This window comes from Dunckerocampus dactyliophorus, chromosome 13 (genome assembly GCF_027744805.1).
Source record: "Dunckerocampus dactyliophorus isolate RoL2022-P2 chromosome 13, RoL_Ddac_1.1, whole genome shotgun sequence".
NCBI lineage: Eukaryota > Metazoa > Chordata > Actinopteri > Syngnathiformes > Syngnathidae > Dunckerocampus > Dunckerocampus dactyliophorus.
In genome coordinates, this window is record NC_072831.1 from 23,779,584 (window position 1) to 23,795,031 (window position 15,448).

General features: G+C 40.0%; 2 protein-coding genes across 6 annotated transcripts; one reads left to right on the forward strand and one right to left on the reverse strand.

Moving 5' to 3' along the window:
- The first annotated feature begins 60 nt into the window (after positions 1-60).
- Positions 61-11,423, forward strand: dcdc2b (doublecortin domain containing 2B). 5 transcript variants are annotated; one of them, XM_054795443.1, is made up of 15 exons: positions 61-85; positions 151-3,241; positions 3,312-3,609; positions 3,690-3,741; positions 8,063-8,133; positions 8,206-8,337; positions 8,420-8,554; positions 8,708-8,747; positions 9,218-9,283; positions 9,351-9,525; positions 9,601-9,710; positions 10,763-10,831; positions 10,915-10,995; positions 11,064-11,144; positions 11,216-11,423. In XM_054795443.1, the coding sequence occupies exons 3-15, from the start codon at positions 3,326-3,328 to the stop codon at positions 11,303-11,305; spliced, it is 1,386 nt and encodes a 461-aa protein (XP_054651418.1). In that variant the 5' UTR covers positions 61-85; positions 151-3,241; positions 3,312-3,325; the 3' UTR covers positions 11,306-11,423. The 5 variants fall into 5 exon arrangements, 4 of the variants coding, with proteins under 4 accessions (XP_054651418.1, XP_054651420.1, XP_054651416.1 ...); XM_054795445.1 differs by having other exon boundaries at positions 3,315-3,609; XM_054795441.1 differs by having other exon boundaries at positions 151-3,609.
- tmem234 (transmembrane protein 234) lies at positions 5,154-15,411 on the reverse strand. The gene is made up of 5 exons (XM_054795448.1): positions 15,287-15,411; positions 14,828-14,979; positions 14,675-14,741; positions 13,925-14,017; positions 5,154-13,775 (listed from the first exon to the last, which is right to left on the reverse strand). Exons 1-5 carry the CDS (start codon positions 15,297-15,299, stop codon positions 13,684-13,686), a joined length of 417 nt encoding a protein of 138 aa, XP_054651423.1. The 5' UTR covers positions 15,300-15,411; the 3' UTR covers positions 5,154-13,683.
- Between the last annotated feature and the right edge of the window lie 37 nt (positions 15,412-15,448).

Genomic DNA, 15,448 nt, shown 5'->3' on the forward strand with positions numbered 1-15,448 from the left:
AGCTGTGATGAGGTTCTGGAGAGCACAAGAGACTCCACGTCCATCTGGAGCAGTATGGAGCTGGAATCACACCTTCCACACAAAGGTAAAATCCTCGCAAAAAGTTTCTAATTGTATTGTCTTTATCGTTATTATGGCTTTGTCTTTCAGGTCTGCAGCGGTACTGTTCGGCCCGCGAGGTTCCTCCCAATCCAGAGGCTTTGCGTTTCCATAGAGACGCCCTGACCATGGAGCTACTGTGGCTGCAGCAGGCCATTGACAGCAGGAAAAAGGTGAGCCTGTGATGTAGTGTTTCCCTTCATTTAATCAGCACTGTGGCAGCCCACTGCAAGGCCACTTGTTTGGATTTATTATGGTGACATTTATTTGACCTCACTAAGTCAGTGGCGTTATTTATTTAATGACTGCCAACAGTCAGGTTCTGTGTGTATTTTGGGTTGGATGGTGGTACTGCTTCAAGTAAAAAAAAAAAAAAAAAAAAATTAAAAAAGCTTGTCGACCTTCATTTTTCGCATATTTGTTAAGGAATTTTGCCACAGGAGATGATTGAAAATATTGAATTAATCTGTGACTGTGTCCAAAGAGTGGCACGCAGCTTCTTTTTTCTTGGCCCACGACAGACCTGTGTACTACTTTCCTACTCTGCAGTGTCACAGTCGAGTGATACACTCAAAGTGTGAAACAAAGTCAACCATTTTAAAACGGTAACTGAAATAAAATAAAATTTTAACTCACTTCTTGATGTGGCAGAAAAGTAGCAAAAGTAGCGTATATGACAGCATCAGCTTCATGGTTTTAACATTAACTGTCATATAAGTGTAAAAATAAGCTAATGCTGTGTAGTCAAACTTAAATACAACAAACATTCGCTACACACCATTAAAGTAGTGGTGGGATTGGTGCATTCAGACAAACCAGTAATTGTCGCTTTAACTAATTGTACTGAGCAGCCAGAGCAGAGACGTTTGTACCCCTATCCGATACAGTCATCCTGCGCAATCCTGCGGTTCGAACGTCGATCCCTCACTCTATCGCGTTTTTTCAAAAAATGGCCTGTTATTAGTCAAAACAAGACAAGGCACATGTAGGATTCTGGTCACTAAGCCGCAGTAATGTTACATTGATGAGACATTAAATTAGATTACATTACCTTGCATGGAGTCAGCCACGGCGTGTCCGCCATGACATAGTAAAAAAAAAAAAAAAAAAAGTTATGCTCCCATTCTGTGTGGAAGTGGTAAGTTTTTTGGCTTCTTACTTTGTCCTTCTTCCCCACTAAGTTTGAAACCCTTTCTTAAGTTTAGAATAAATAAATTAGAGGCTAAATAGTTTGCTTGGTATCTTGCTATGCTAAAAGCTCAGTCTCTAGTGTCCCTGCAGTGACACTGCGCATTAGAGTTGTGCAATGTGGTGTAAACAAAGAATAATAGGAGTGTAATGGTGACTATAGGGGTGTTATTTCATGTCTACAGGCTCTAATAATGGTAAGAAATGAATTTAGAAAGCCATAAACAGGTTTTCTATGCTCCAACTATGAAAATATTCCATTTATTAATATTGAATCCTACTTCAAGGAAATTCACTTCACCAATTAACTGTGATAAACGAGTAACGACTGTATTACTGTACATTCAGCTCCAATTGCTGTCCTATGGTCGTCGTCACAAATGTATTCCTCTTTGTCATCATTGGTTCCCTCCTGTGGTGACACCACAAAACGCTTGTGGAATTAAGTTTGGATGCTTTTTGAGTTTAATATGACAGATTTTTATAATAATGTTGCTCTGTCTCTTTCCCCCCTGCAGTACTTGTCTCTGAAGGACAAACTGAGCATGGCCTGATGTGATCTGAGCTGGACCTCACTGTAAAATACATATGCATCTGTAAATTGATGACATCAACATAATATTTACAATATGTGACCAAACAGTCTAGCAGTGTATATTTTGTATTTTTATTTGTTAATATATAAAAAAAGTAATAAAATGGATTTTGCTAATACTTTGATTTTCCACTGTTGTTGTTGCACTGATGCTACTATAATATCACTTTTAAGGAGTTATGACGGAACACTCTTAATCTATTGACGACCTAAATTAACCCTACACCTTTTTATTTTTTCATATTTCTTATTCATCCATTCATCCATCCATCCATCCATTTTCTATGCCGCTTCTCCTGTTTAGGGTCGCGTGGGTATGCTGGAGCCTATTTCAGCTGACTTCGGGCGAGAGGCGGGGTACACCCTGGACTGGTCACCAGCCAATGGCAGGGCACATATAGACAAACAACCATTCACACTCACATGCATACCTACGGACAATTTAGAGTCACCAGTTAACCTAACATGCATGTTTTTGGAATGTGGGAGGAAACCGGAGTACCCGGAGAAAACCCACACATGCACGGGGAGAACATGCAAACTCCACACAGAAATGCATGCTAACCACTAGACCACCGTGCCAATATTTTTTTATTTTAGAATTGTATTTTATTTTATGAAAATTGCAAGAATTAAAAAAAAAGGCAAATTCGAACCATTTAGGATGCATATTTGCCAACTTAAATGTAAACTCACTATAAGGCAGTGGAACAATGTGACTTCTCCCAGCCAATCAGAAAAGAAAAATATCAAACAATGAATGAAACTAAATAAATGATCAAAACATTGATGTATGATTATCATGATTAGATTTTTTTTTCAATGAAAAAGTGACTTCAGTACATAAAATACACTAATAATTTTGAGAGGTTTAAAATGTTACAATTTTCCCATGAAGAGTTGAATGTTAAACAGTATTTCAGCAAACAACCTTGCTTTGATCTTCCCGGATATGAAGAACACAACCAGTTCAAATGTGATATGAGATGCTTTAAGAGACAAAATATCTCATACATTTTTGTGAATCAAATATGACAAATCTTCACACTTCATTACAAGGTCTTAATAGTGATGCACAAAATGTTATCATATTGATCCAGCTTACAATGCACAGGACCCTCCCATCAACCTCCCCCTCCACTCACCCTCTGTCCCTTTTGTTGTGGTTGCTGCCAATGGTTTGGCCCACAAAGCCACTCTGCTGCTGACTGCACTGTCATAGCAACCAGGAAATACACACCGTTGTCAGCGTTAGTGTGTGTGCGCGGGTCAGTACGGAGAACGGGGCGAGTGTGTGTCCACCACTACCATCATTCCACCGAGGGGGACTCCATCAATTTGCACTGCTTGGTCAAGCCGGTGAGTGTGCATGTGTGTGTTAATGCCATAGAAATGGACATAATTAGGGTGTGTGTGTGTGTGTGTGTAGTAGCTACCTCAGAGATGGCCACCGGCACTGCCGCCACAACTGTGCTGCCCTCGGTGAAGAGTGTGGTGGTGTACAGGAATGGAGACCCCTTCTTCAACGGCCGCAGGTTCGTGATCAACCAGCGACAGGTGTCCACCATGGAGGCCTTCCTCAATGAGGTGACCCAGAATATCGGTGCCCCGCTGGCCGTCCGGACCCTGTACACCCCCAGGCAGGGCCACAAGGTCACGGACTTCCAGGACCTTCAGACGGGGGCACAGTATGTCGCTGCGGGTTTTGAGAAGTTCAAGAAACTGGAGTGAGTAGCAAAGCACCACCTCTAGCGACATTAGACCAGTATTAGTATTCATGAATGTTTTTTTTCCCTCTATACCACAGCTATGTGAATACAGGGGTGAAAAAGCAGCCTGCGACACGTGATGACACTCAGGTAGGCTTCTCGCCTTTGAATGAATACGATCCTGTTAAGGCCAACAGCTAAATGCATCACTTATTAATGCAAGTCTAACCAGAGGAATGCATCAGCAATCATGTTGACCTCCTGCACAGTCAGTTATGATTTTACTGTTAAACATGGTCATAATTCAGGCCATTGTGTTGACAAATTGAGTCTTGACGCAGATTGGAATGCACCACTTGGCGGCCACCAGCAGAGGCACTGTTCGTTCAGTCTAGTTTGCTGTCGAAAGACGAGGACAACATGACGCTAGCTATGAGAAGTTGAGCGATATCCACATTATTATTCTGCCCAATACAACACAATATAACAATAGAATAATGTCGTGAGCAAATATCCTATTTCTGCTTAACATAAAGACATACAAGCAAATAGTAAAGCAATTGGAAAATGTAATGTCAAAAAGGTCCTGTCAAAATATATGTATTAAAAACATCAAAATCTCACAAGTAGGCCTGTCACAATAACACATTTTGCTGGTCGATAATTGTGTCATAAATTTTCGACGATCGATAATTTTGACCTTTTTTTTTTTTGACCATATTATCATTAAGTTTATCATTCAATAGTCACTGTGTCATGTCACATTTCAGCCACTAGATGGTACTACAACTCAAGTGTAGTGTATCTGTGTGAGGCACAGAAGATGCCTACTACAGTATAGAACTTATGGATCGTGGGGCGTCACCACTTCACATACCCTGGGTATAAGGAGCTCTCGCCGCCCGGCACTATACATTCACTTCGCCGATCAAACGCCCCAGCAAGCGCCAACCGCCGGGACGAATGCCCCACAGCACATCCACACTGGAACTGTGGCATTCGGCTTGGAAACTATCGTTTTTGTGCTTTCATTCATATTAGCGTTTGCTTGCTAACTGCTCTAGCTAGCACTCAGTGTATTCCATCACTACGTAGCTAGCCCCTGCCTCCTCGTACTGTGACAAAGACGCTGAATAGCTGACAGGAGGCTCACTCTTTCCCCTTCATTTGACTATACCACCAATGCGCTCAGACACATGCAGAGTGAATCCTCGTCATCCAGCCTGTGTGCTACAGCGAGACGAGGAAATGGAACAGGCATACATACATGTCGCACATGTTAATTTATCGAGGCGTCAAAATTATCATCCTCATTTTTTCTATCGTTCAATTAATCGTTTTATCATTGTGACAGGTTTACTCAAAAATGTAATGTTTTCCATGAAAAAGTTGTAATGTTATGAGAAAATCTCTAAATTTTAAGAATAAAATCAGATTTTATTTTTTAAACTGTAGAAAAAAGTAATGTAATATTATGGAAACATTTCACTTTCAGTAGTTGTTTTTTTTCTCAGAAAAATATGACGTAATTATAATTTTATTCTTGTAATTTTTCAAATTTTTTTTGTTATTTTCAGTGTGGCTGCAATACACCTTCATATTCACACTTTGACTAGTAACAGTAGCAAATACTACACCTTCCTAATATATATATATGTAGCTGTGTAGATGTGTAGATGTGCATCTTTACCTGGCTCGGCACCAAAGTGTAATGGCCCGTGGTTAAGTCGTTTTTTGGCGAAATCCAACAATGAAGACTCCTGACTCAATGACACTGAATAGCTGTCACAGCAGCAGCAATGCACATGCATGCACTCACGCTCACAAGTGCTCACTTTGTATTCAGAGCATCTGCTGAGGTATCTCATTGTTTTGAAGCCAACAGCTCTTCTTCTTGGGCCAACATTTAGAGAGCAGACAGTAATTGTGTGTGGCTTGGACGTGCGCCCCCCGTCATGCGCCGATGTGCATTCGGCGTGTACTTTTGATTCCAGTGTGCGCGCATGCCGGTGTTGTGGTTGCTGTGGAGCATTGCAGCGAGCGTGGCTGCATGCGAGGAGTTAAGCTTCCTTCACAGTTCATCAAGGCGTGTATGGGCTGGCCGACACAGCCATATTTAACTCCGCACACCTCTTTGTTTCCGTCAGAGACACTGTAAATGTCACATGGAGCCTTTGGGGTCAATTGGACCCCATTCAATTTTTTAAATTGCTGAATAAATGTGATTGTATTTACACTGTATTTTTGTGTATTTAGTTTATTTTTATTTTCTCCTTTTTTTTAAACAATTGGATAAACAAAATTGCCATCATTTTTGTTTTTTTGCGTGACCACTTGTTGCTAGGCAGATTTGAGGACTCCAGTCAATCGGCATGTAGCTCCACATTTTTAAATGCAGTAAAAACATTCTTTTTTCGTGTTTCAGGAAAAAAGCAGAAAAAAATGTGGAGATACATGCTTTTCAGTGGACAGTGACAATAGGACACGCCCCTTAAACTGGATGGAACGGGCACTCAAGAAATTAAAATAAAGCAAAATAAACAACATGTTATAGAATATGTATGCCTGTACATGGTCAAGTTATGAATACACTGTGTGAGTGTAACTGTAAAACATCCCTGATAGCAGCTTGCTAATATATGGAAACAGGAACCAGATTAACTAAACAATTTACATGATTTCTTATGGGAATTTTGGTTATTTGGTTCGAGTACGTTTCGGTTAGAGTTGGACCTTCTGGAAGAGATTAATGATGCTAAAATGCACAATGTGGTGGGGCACTGCCCCTGATTCAGTGTCACCACAGACGCAACAGAAATCAAGATCCAATCAATACAAGAAGTGCATCAAAACAAAACAAGCGACCCATGTTGTTGTCACTCGTCATCAAAGTTAAGACCGACTTGAAGCAAGTTTAGTGGAAGGAAAAGATTGTCACAAATTAAAAAGGTCGCCACAACGCGTCAACACTGCCATCTGCATCAACGCTGCCATCTTTTGGTCCCAACGAGATACAGCATTTGGAAACAATATAGACTTCATTTCAAAGAAGAAAAAAGAAGACAGTTGTTCCAATGTATTTGTTTTTTTTAATGGATACGTGTTAATATGTCAGAATAATACACTGTGTTCCAAATTATTATGTAAATAAGATTTTAGTATCATAAACATTACATTTTTTGTTTTTCAATTAAATTCTTGAAAGGCGTTGTGTCTCGATGCTCTTTGAATTCCTGATATCAATCTCGGACAACTGTCATCATTAGTTTGCCAGGTGAACCCAATTAGAGACTTGCAGTTACGCATAAACCTACTATTTGGCCACCCCTAACCAATACTCACAAGCAGAAACGGTTGCAGTGGGCCATCAAATGCATGAAGATTCATTTTCAAACAATCCTGTTTACTGATGAGGGCCGTGCAACCTTGGTTTGGTCCCCTTTTTTCCCCCCTGACCTCAACCCAATTGAGAACCTATGCATCATCGTCAAGCAATAAATCTATGAGTGTGGGAGGCGGATTACAACAAAACAACATCCACAATTTCCACGACTACACTCACTAACTCTTCCTTCTTGTCACTTCTTACTCTTTATTCTTTTGTGAGTACATCGCCAGTACTCACCCGTTATCGGTTCTGTTCTATTTCATTTCCTTTCATGAGTTCATGACTATTTGTTATGTCTATTTGATATTATTTATTAGGACTGTCAAATCAAGTCGTTACGGTGACAGGAAATCTGACTAAATTTGAAACTTGACAATTGTTCTATTTATCACATTATTACATTATCTCGTTAATTTTTGATGTTTTCAACTACAGTAGAAGAGAGTGCATTTGGAATACAGGAAGTGAACAAATGTATTGCAATTGAGGTAAAACAGTTGGGGGGTAGGATTAAATAAGCTTTGCTTCTTCCTACTCCTTTTGGACATGTAGAACTGTGAATTGTACTATGTGATGTATTCCACTGGAACTTGTATGCATGTTCAAATAAATTAAACCATTAACATATTTTTAGACTTACACACTACATAAAATTTCCACTACTTTCTATTGGAAAGATTGATTCCTACTGCTACTATTTTTTTTTTTTTTTTTTTTTTTAGATAGTTAGCCACCAGTAGAAAGATTTGCGCATGTATGAATGCTTCAGTCATTGTAGTCGATGAAATTACGGAAGCAGCTATTAGGAGTATAAAATATCACATTAAAACTAAAATATCCACAACTGAAGGACAACAACATCAACAAACTGCCTTCATTATCGCTCAGTCCCTGGTACACGTGACAAGTAAACGTGCAATCTGTGTCTATTTTCGATTTCGGTAATGTCGTTAACCACTCATGTCGACGTGAGTCAGTCACTCCGAAGGACATCGACTGTATATTGTTGCTGTCCAATGAAAAGAGCGTATAAAAAAAAGTGTACTACTTGGTGGAAACATATTTGTGGAATGTCCCCTGCAGGCAAAGCTAATCCAGAGGCCCAATGTGTCAGCCAAATGGAGGAAGTTTGTACCAGTGCCGTGTATAATACAGTGAGTAACACCGCAGCCGTCCAATCACATACATTCACTGAAAGTATTTGTAAAAAAAACGTAATGTCTCAGCGTTTTCCGCAACGGAGACCTCCTGTGTCCACCATTCCGATTCATCATTCCTCGGAGCATGCAGAGGGACCTGGAGCAGATCCTGAGTATGGTCACTGAGAAGGTCAGCTTACGGACCGGCGCTGTGCGTAGGTCAGTAACCAACAAATTACGGTGGGGGGGAGGAGAGGTGTCAGGAGAAATCTGATCAGCCAACCGCTGTTCGCTACTTGAGGTTGTGTTCCGTGGAGGGGGTGACAGTGACTTCAGCGGGAGAGCTCGAGACCGGCCGCTGCTACGTTGCCGTGGGAACCGAGAGGTTCAAGAAGCTTCCGTATGTGGAGCTGCTGGTCTCAAAAGCGGCGGAGAGGTATTGTTTCGTAAACGTTCATCCAGTGCGCTGCTTCCTCAAATGATATGTTTCTCCGACAAGGGGGGAGTTTCCTTGCACGGCAATGACAAAGATGCACTGAAACACAACACTGGCAATTCTTGTTACACACCATTGTTTTTGTGCCCGTAGGTATTACCCTGGAAAGAGACGAACACTGAGGAGAAATGTGGTAAGTAATTTCCATTACACACAAATTAGAAGCTGCAATCCCTACCTGTATTTCATTTTGTGGTCCGAAATTAACTAACTTCCTCTTAATTTTTTGAGAAAAAGTCTTTTTTTTTTGTTTTTGGAGACACTGCAGCATATGATGCACAATCAGTCAATTTATCAAGCGATCTGCAAACGCTGCTGCCAGGGCAGCAGAGCCAACTTGTCCTGGCTAGCGAAGCCCACCAGGGACAGGGAGAGTGAGGAGGAAGTGTTGGCTGAGTGAAAAATGGCAGCGTTTGTTTGTGATGCAGCTCCTGAAGCAGTTAGTGAAAAGTCAGACATTCACATCTGATTGGGTGCGATTCAATGTCTAATAAGTGCTACGATCTTTCACTGCTGACACCATTTTCTGATATTCATGCAGAAAAATATGCTGTTTTGTTTGGGGTCATCTGGTTTCTTCAGTAACTGTGTGCAATGTTGTAGCACAAGAAGCCAGGAAGTGGTCCAGAAGACCAGTGTAGTGACTCCGCTCTTCTCAACTCTCCAGAGGTAAGAACAGTCATGTCATTATGTCGCCTCGAAGTCCAGCACAGGACGACAAAACGTTTCCTCTCAGTCAGACGGTCGGAGGGTGAAGTCGACGGGTGATGAAGCGGCTCCTCCGCCGGCTCCGCAGCAACAACAGCAACACACAAGCGACGGAGCAGAGGACGGCTCCCTGTCCTTTGCCAAGCCCGTCAGGATCCGTAAAACTAGAGGAACCCCGAGACCGCCCCTTGGCAATGGAACCAGTTAGGATGTCCGCTCATCAGCTTTGCATCTCAGCTTCCAGATCATAAAATGTGTCTTTGTGTTTCACATTAAAGTCCATCGCAGCGTTTTTAAACCAGGAGCACGGAGGAGGAGGGAGGAGGTCAGGGGAGCCGAGGAGGTGCAGGAGGATGAGAATACAGCCACGGAACTTCCTGTTGACCAGGTTTACTGCTAACTCTTGACTGTTTCAGCCACAGCATTAAGTATACCTGCGTATTCTCGTAGGAACTTTGCAACATATTTATATCGTCATATTTTCCCACAGTGTTGTACAGCATTTGAAGTTGGCAAGGTGGTGGTTATTAATAACTGGTGGGCACGCTCGTGCTTGAGCAACTGTGCAGTGACTTTTGACTTGGTGGATTATTTTGAGTCTTGTTTATTTCTCTGATTAAAGTTGGTGGTTATCATGAGTAACTGGTGGGTGGAGTGATTACTGATATGCCGCGTCCGTTGCGTGTGTGCACATGCTTGTGCTTAAGCAAGTGTACGGTGGATTTTGACTCTTTGGATTATTTCAAATCTTGTTGAGGTCATCATTAATAACAACTGGTGGGAGGAGTGACTTAATCAGTGGCATGCCATGTCCGTTGCACGTGTGCCCATGCTCGTGCTTGAGCAAGTTTACGGTGGCGTGTGATTTGGTAGATTATTTTGAGCCTTTTTGTTTATTTCTAGAATGCAAGGTGGAGGTTATCATTAACAACTGGTGGTAGGAGTGACTTAATTAGTGATGTGCCGCATCCAGTTGCACGAGTGCGCATGCTCAGGCTTGAGCAAGCGTCTGGTGGCTTTTGACTTTGTGGATTATTCAAGTCTGTGTATTTCATGGGTGCAAGGTGGAGGTAATCATTAACAACTGGTAAAAGAAGCAATCACATTAATTACTGCACATGACATATGCAGTACTCACAGTACGTGTCTGTGTGTGTGAGAGAGCAAGGCTTTTGAGTTTATCATTCATAACTAGCAGGAGGATTCATTGTATTAATAGTGCGCCACATGCATGTATGGGCTTGTGCAGGCACACCTCTTCCAAGACTGTCGGACGCAGATGAGTGAGCCACACTTGAGTACGGATTATTTGTTTTGTAAAATGTTATTTTATCTAATGTGTCGGATGCAAATAGATCCTGAGGGTGTGCCTAACGACTTGTCCAGTGACCTGTCCATCTGTCAATGGTAAAATAAGTATATATGTTGTTTATTCTCAAGAGAATTGCAGAAACAGTGGAGGATGAGGAGCTGAACAACGCAAATGATGCTCTGCACGACACACTAAAAGTAGGTGAGACACCAGCACGTGTAGTGTTCAAGAAGTTCTGCAATGAATAGGCTCCTCCCATGTATGTTTTGTCCTTTTACAGGTTTTGCTGCCATCTGACCCTGGCGAAGCGGAAAAGACGACAACACGAAACAAAGAAGAGGAGTTTAACGCTGAAAATTTGGTACACATTCACAAATATCACACTGTCCTTCACAACGAAAGCTTCTAATATTAACGTCTTCACTCTAGGAGTTCAACAAGATGACGTTGTCCTTGCCCGATTCTCACAGAGAGATCCAGGAAAACAACTCGGGTCATCGGGATGAAAAGGTATTAATGTCGTCTCTGCAAAATGAGGGTTTTTAAAAATCTACTGTATATATTTCATGTCTATCCTGCAGGAGGATCGAAAAGACGCCGCGCTATTAGATGCACTAGCACAGAACCACCACCAGGGAGAAGGATTAACTGAAGACGCAACATCACCATAGTAACTACTCTTTCTGCGCTAATGAGACAAGTATTGTCTATTGTTTTCGTTCCTTTTTTGTAATTAAAATCTCTACAAAAAGTAGAACAAATGCTACAGGGAGTGCATTCCTGTCTTAGAATTTAAATCTCCTGACAGTATGAATGACCAAGAAATTAAAAGTATTGCATTCAATCGGTTTTGCCACAATCATTTGCACGCAGATATTATCAGTGACGAAACGGTGGAGTCCGTGAAGCAGGAAGTGGCCTGCAAGCTAAAACAGACAAATGCTAACAAATATTCGATTTGTCTGAGAAATTCTTTTTTATTTTTTTTTGCATTTTGATGGAACAAAATACATGCGTTAGAGTCCCCTCCATCTATGTGTAACACTGTACATCATTCTTCATGAACCAGGAAGTCATTTGCTAGCTTAAAAAAACACAAACATGGCAATCCACAATTGTTTTACTTTGGTTAACCGAAATGTTGGTCAAATTCTGTCTTTTTATTCATTTTATTTAATATTTTATCATTTAGAAAGTTGCTGCTAACTAGAAAAAAAAAATGGGGGGGGGGACAAACATGGCACCTCAATTTTCTTTTGGCATTTTGAGTCAGAATGGAAGCATGCAAACGATAGCGTCCCATCTATTTATGAACGACATCATCATTTTCTCATGATCTACAACGTCACCGCTTTTTGTGCCTTTTTCCCCCCCGTCACTACCCAAGTCTGAACCTTCTCCTCCTAACGTCTTGCTGTACGCCGTTCTCTATCAGCCAGGAGTCCTCGTACGGACAAACAAACATGCATCGCTCCAAAATGTTCACTTTTGTGCAAAGACTTGATTTTCTCTTTTTGCCGCAGTCAAGATGGAAACGTTTGCCCTCACCTCAAAACATAAGTGGCACACTTCGATTGTCTTACATCAAGGCTGCAAGAGTGCAGGGGACATTTTCATAAAGTTGTATATCTTATTTAATTTATTTTTGGTTTTATATTTATTCTGCAAAAATTATATATATATATATATTTTTTTTTAAGACAAAGCACAAACTTTATGTTATTAACATTAATTAGTATCAACATTTCAGCTTCTTGTCTTTAATTTTGCTGTATTTTTTGTCTAATTTTATTTCTATGGCCATTTTTAAAACCATTTCCAAGCATCAGTAAGAGAAAAAAAGGTGCATGAGAAGTCCAAAATATTTAAACAGTGTGTTGTTCCTCCCAGCCACACCTGCAGGTAAAACCACCCAGAAGGTGGCACCCTCATCAGTATGTATCCCTGAAGGCCTACAGTATAAGCGGATGCCAGTCACACGGTTTCAGAGTCTCAAGAGTGCGTACAAGTGCAAAGTTAACAGCCAAGGACGTTTCTATAGGAGCTCCATAAATTTAGTCAAGTTGTGGGAGTGAACCCTGTGTGAACTCGCCTCCCTGGGCATGTCTTGCCCAGTTTGTTTAGTCGCAGAAATATTGTTCCACTTTGGGAGTCACTCCTTGAATGTTAATGACCTCTATGGACCGTATGACCAGGAAAGTTTGGTTTAAAAAAAGCAAACTTTTTTATTTTAGGATAACAGTTGATTCCTTCATTCCTTATTGTTGTTGTATTGTTATTTTTAATGCTATTTTATCGGGTTAAAAATGTTGTTTTTTTTAAAGGCAGGATTTTAATAGTGCATTTCAGTGCTGTGCAGCATCATGAAATAGAACATATAAAATACAACCTAAGTGGTCAAAAATAAATACATTTATCATCAAAAAATGAAAGAAGATACAATTCTTACATTAAAATAAAAAATTTAATTCATCAGGAAATAAATTAATTGGTCCTGAAATAACAAATAAATGCAATACTATTTAATATTTTAGATTATATTGCACAATTTAATTAATGAATGGACAATTTGATTCATTCACATTTTGATTATTACTTAAATTGGCATTATGGTTATTTCATTTTGGCAAAAAAAAAAAAAAAAGCTAACAAAAGTTTGGGAAACCCTGGTCTAACGTATCTTTTCCCAGACCTAAGGTCAGTTTTTATTAAATTGTAAAATGACAAAAAAAACATTGTAAAATGTAAATAAGACACATTTTTGTTTTTTTTCCCGTTTAAAGAGGCATGTTTGTGTCTCTTGTGTTCTTTATTTTGCATTGATATTAATCATACCCTTGCTGAATTAAAAAAATTGACTCATTTTAGCCCCCGACACCGAGTTTGGCATTTGATTTTTTTTTCTTAGTGCATTTGCGCCTGTTTAAACTGTTTGAATCAGTAAATCATAAAAACACATTTCAGCGTGGGCCAGAAATTGATATTTACATTTTTACATTTTAAGTGGCATTATCAGCGCAAAGGGTGAGGCTAAATTTGAAAGTAAACATCAGGGCTGAGCGTGAGAACCAGTGTCCTCCATGGAGCTTATGACACACAAAGTGATGCCAACCATGGTGAGGAACAGTCCAGCAACAGCCTCTGAAAACAGACATAAGAAGAAAAATAAATCCCATCTGGTTTAGATTTGCCCACTACCAGAGCATTAACACAAGAAGGATGACGTTTGATGTTGTTTTTGGGTTGTTTTTTTTTTTTTAGACTAACACGTCACGACTGGATAGACTCACGTTTTCCTCCAAAATCTTCACCCAGCAACTTGCCAGTCAGCAGAGTCCACAGGAAAGTTAGAGAGTTTGCCACAGGAACAGCAAATGACAAATCTGCATGAGTGGGACAGAGGACAATCAGTTGAAAAAACATCAACTTCAAATTTCAACTGCTTAAAAAAAGAAATAATAAAACAATGTAATTATTTGTTTTTTTTGTCTGCTACACAAAGCTGCTTTTTTGAGTAAGTCTACTGAACAGCCCCTATTTTGCTATACTTGATAATGTTATATTATTAGAAGCCAAGTCCGCAGACTATTTATAGAATATTTGATAATATTTGATAATATTCAATATTCATATATTACCAGTAATGTAATATATATTTAACTATCAACATACTCTAAGTAGCTTTTTCCTACATGAGTAGCATTAACTAGAACAGGAATAGTCTTGATCATATTTATAAAATGTACGAAAAATGACATTTTGATGTGACAGTGGTGACCTTTAGCATGCTATATAATCAAAAGATCTACATAAACCAAAATGTTACATAATGTATGCTAAATGCAAAAAGCCAAATAACAGTTCAGCGCAAATGTTGTAGTTTTCTGGTAAAATTGTATAAACCCAAAACATCACTTTTTTAAGTAGAAACGCACTCTGAGAGCGCAGGCCTCCGCCAAGCGCCATAGTCCGTACCCCCCATATACCATGCTCGCAATGCTAACATGCTAACCCCTAACATGCTAGTGATGGAGTCTCACCTGTAGTGGACAGTGTGTAATAGTACACCAATGAGCCACTCTGGTTCAGTAGAAAGGGGATTAAGTACTGCGAATAAAGAAAAGGAAAATATATTTAAAATTATCACAAAAGATTTTTAAAGTGGCATCGGATGTGTTTGTGTTTGTGTTTACCTTGACATTGAGGAAGAGAAACTTCACTTCAGCCAGGAACTGATCGATTTTATTGGACTTGGACACCTGCTCGATACCCTCTGTGCCTCTCTTCAGGAAAGGGTTTGTACAGCCCCACAACACGGACACCAGCAGGAGACTCAACACCTCCACTGCAATATATTTAAAAAGCCTCTAATATGTATAAATAACCGTATCTTTAGCCTTTTAACAACTCTATTTCTGATTGTAATACTCATAGAGCCAAGTTCCGGTGTAGCTGGCTAACTTCCGTCGCGCGGAAGCTAAGTTGCTAGCTTTTAGATGCAATTGTTTTAATGGGTTTCATGAGGCGAAATATATTATTAATAGGATTCTTCTTGCTTAATTATTAAAGCCTGAACAGTAGACACGCATAATACGGGTTACTTTAGCGCTAAAATGATTAAAAAGGGCAATCTTAGTCAGTTAGCGACTTACCCAGCGTCACCATCCTAACAACTCGGAAACAAGCTGCATTCACTACTGCCTTTGCTGCTCATTGTTCGCGAAACGTATTTGCAACAAATAAATGTTACTTTAAAAAGTTATCTAACTTTATCGAGAGAACCCTAATTCGTGTAGTCTGTAGTACAATTTATG

Excerpts from the sequence above, each read along its gene's own strand:
- tmem234 (XM_054795448.1), bottom strand. Across the intron at positions 14,018-14,674 it reads TTACACACTGTCCACTACAG|ATTTGTCATTTGCTGTTCCT; the intron begins GTGAGACTCCAT and ends CCACTCATGCAG. Across the intron at positions 13,776-13,924 it reads TGAAGATTTTGGAGGAAAAC|AGGCTGTTGCTGGACTGTTC; the intron begins GTGAGTCTATCC and ends GTCTGTTTTCAG.
- dcdc2b (XM_054795441.1), top strand. The coding sequence starts at position 3,275 with ATGGACATAATTAGGGTGTGTGTGTGTGTGTGTGTAGTAGCTACCTCA. Across the intron at positions 9,284-9,350 it reads CTCTTCTCAACTCTCCAGAG|TCAGACGGTCGGAGGGTGAA; the intron begins GTAAGAACAGTC and ends GTTTCCTCTCAG. Across the intron at positions 10,996-11,063 it reads AGTTTAACGCTGAAAATTTG|GAGTTCAACAAGATGACGTT; the intron begins GTACACATTCAC and ends TCTTCACTCTAG.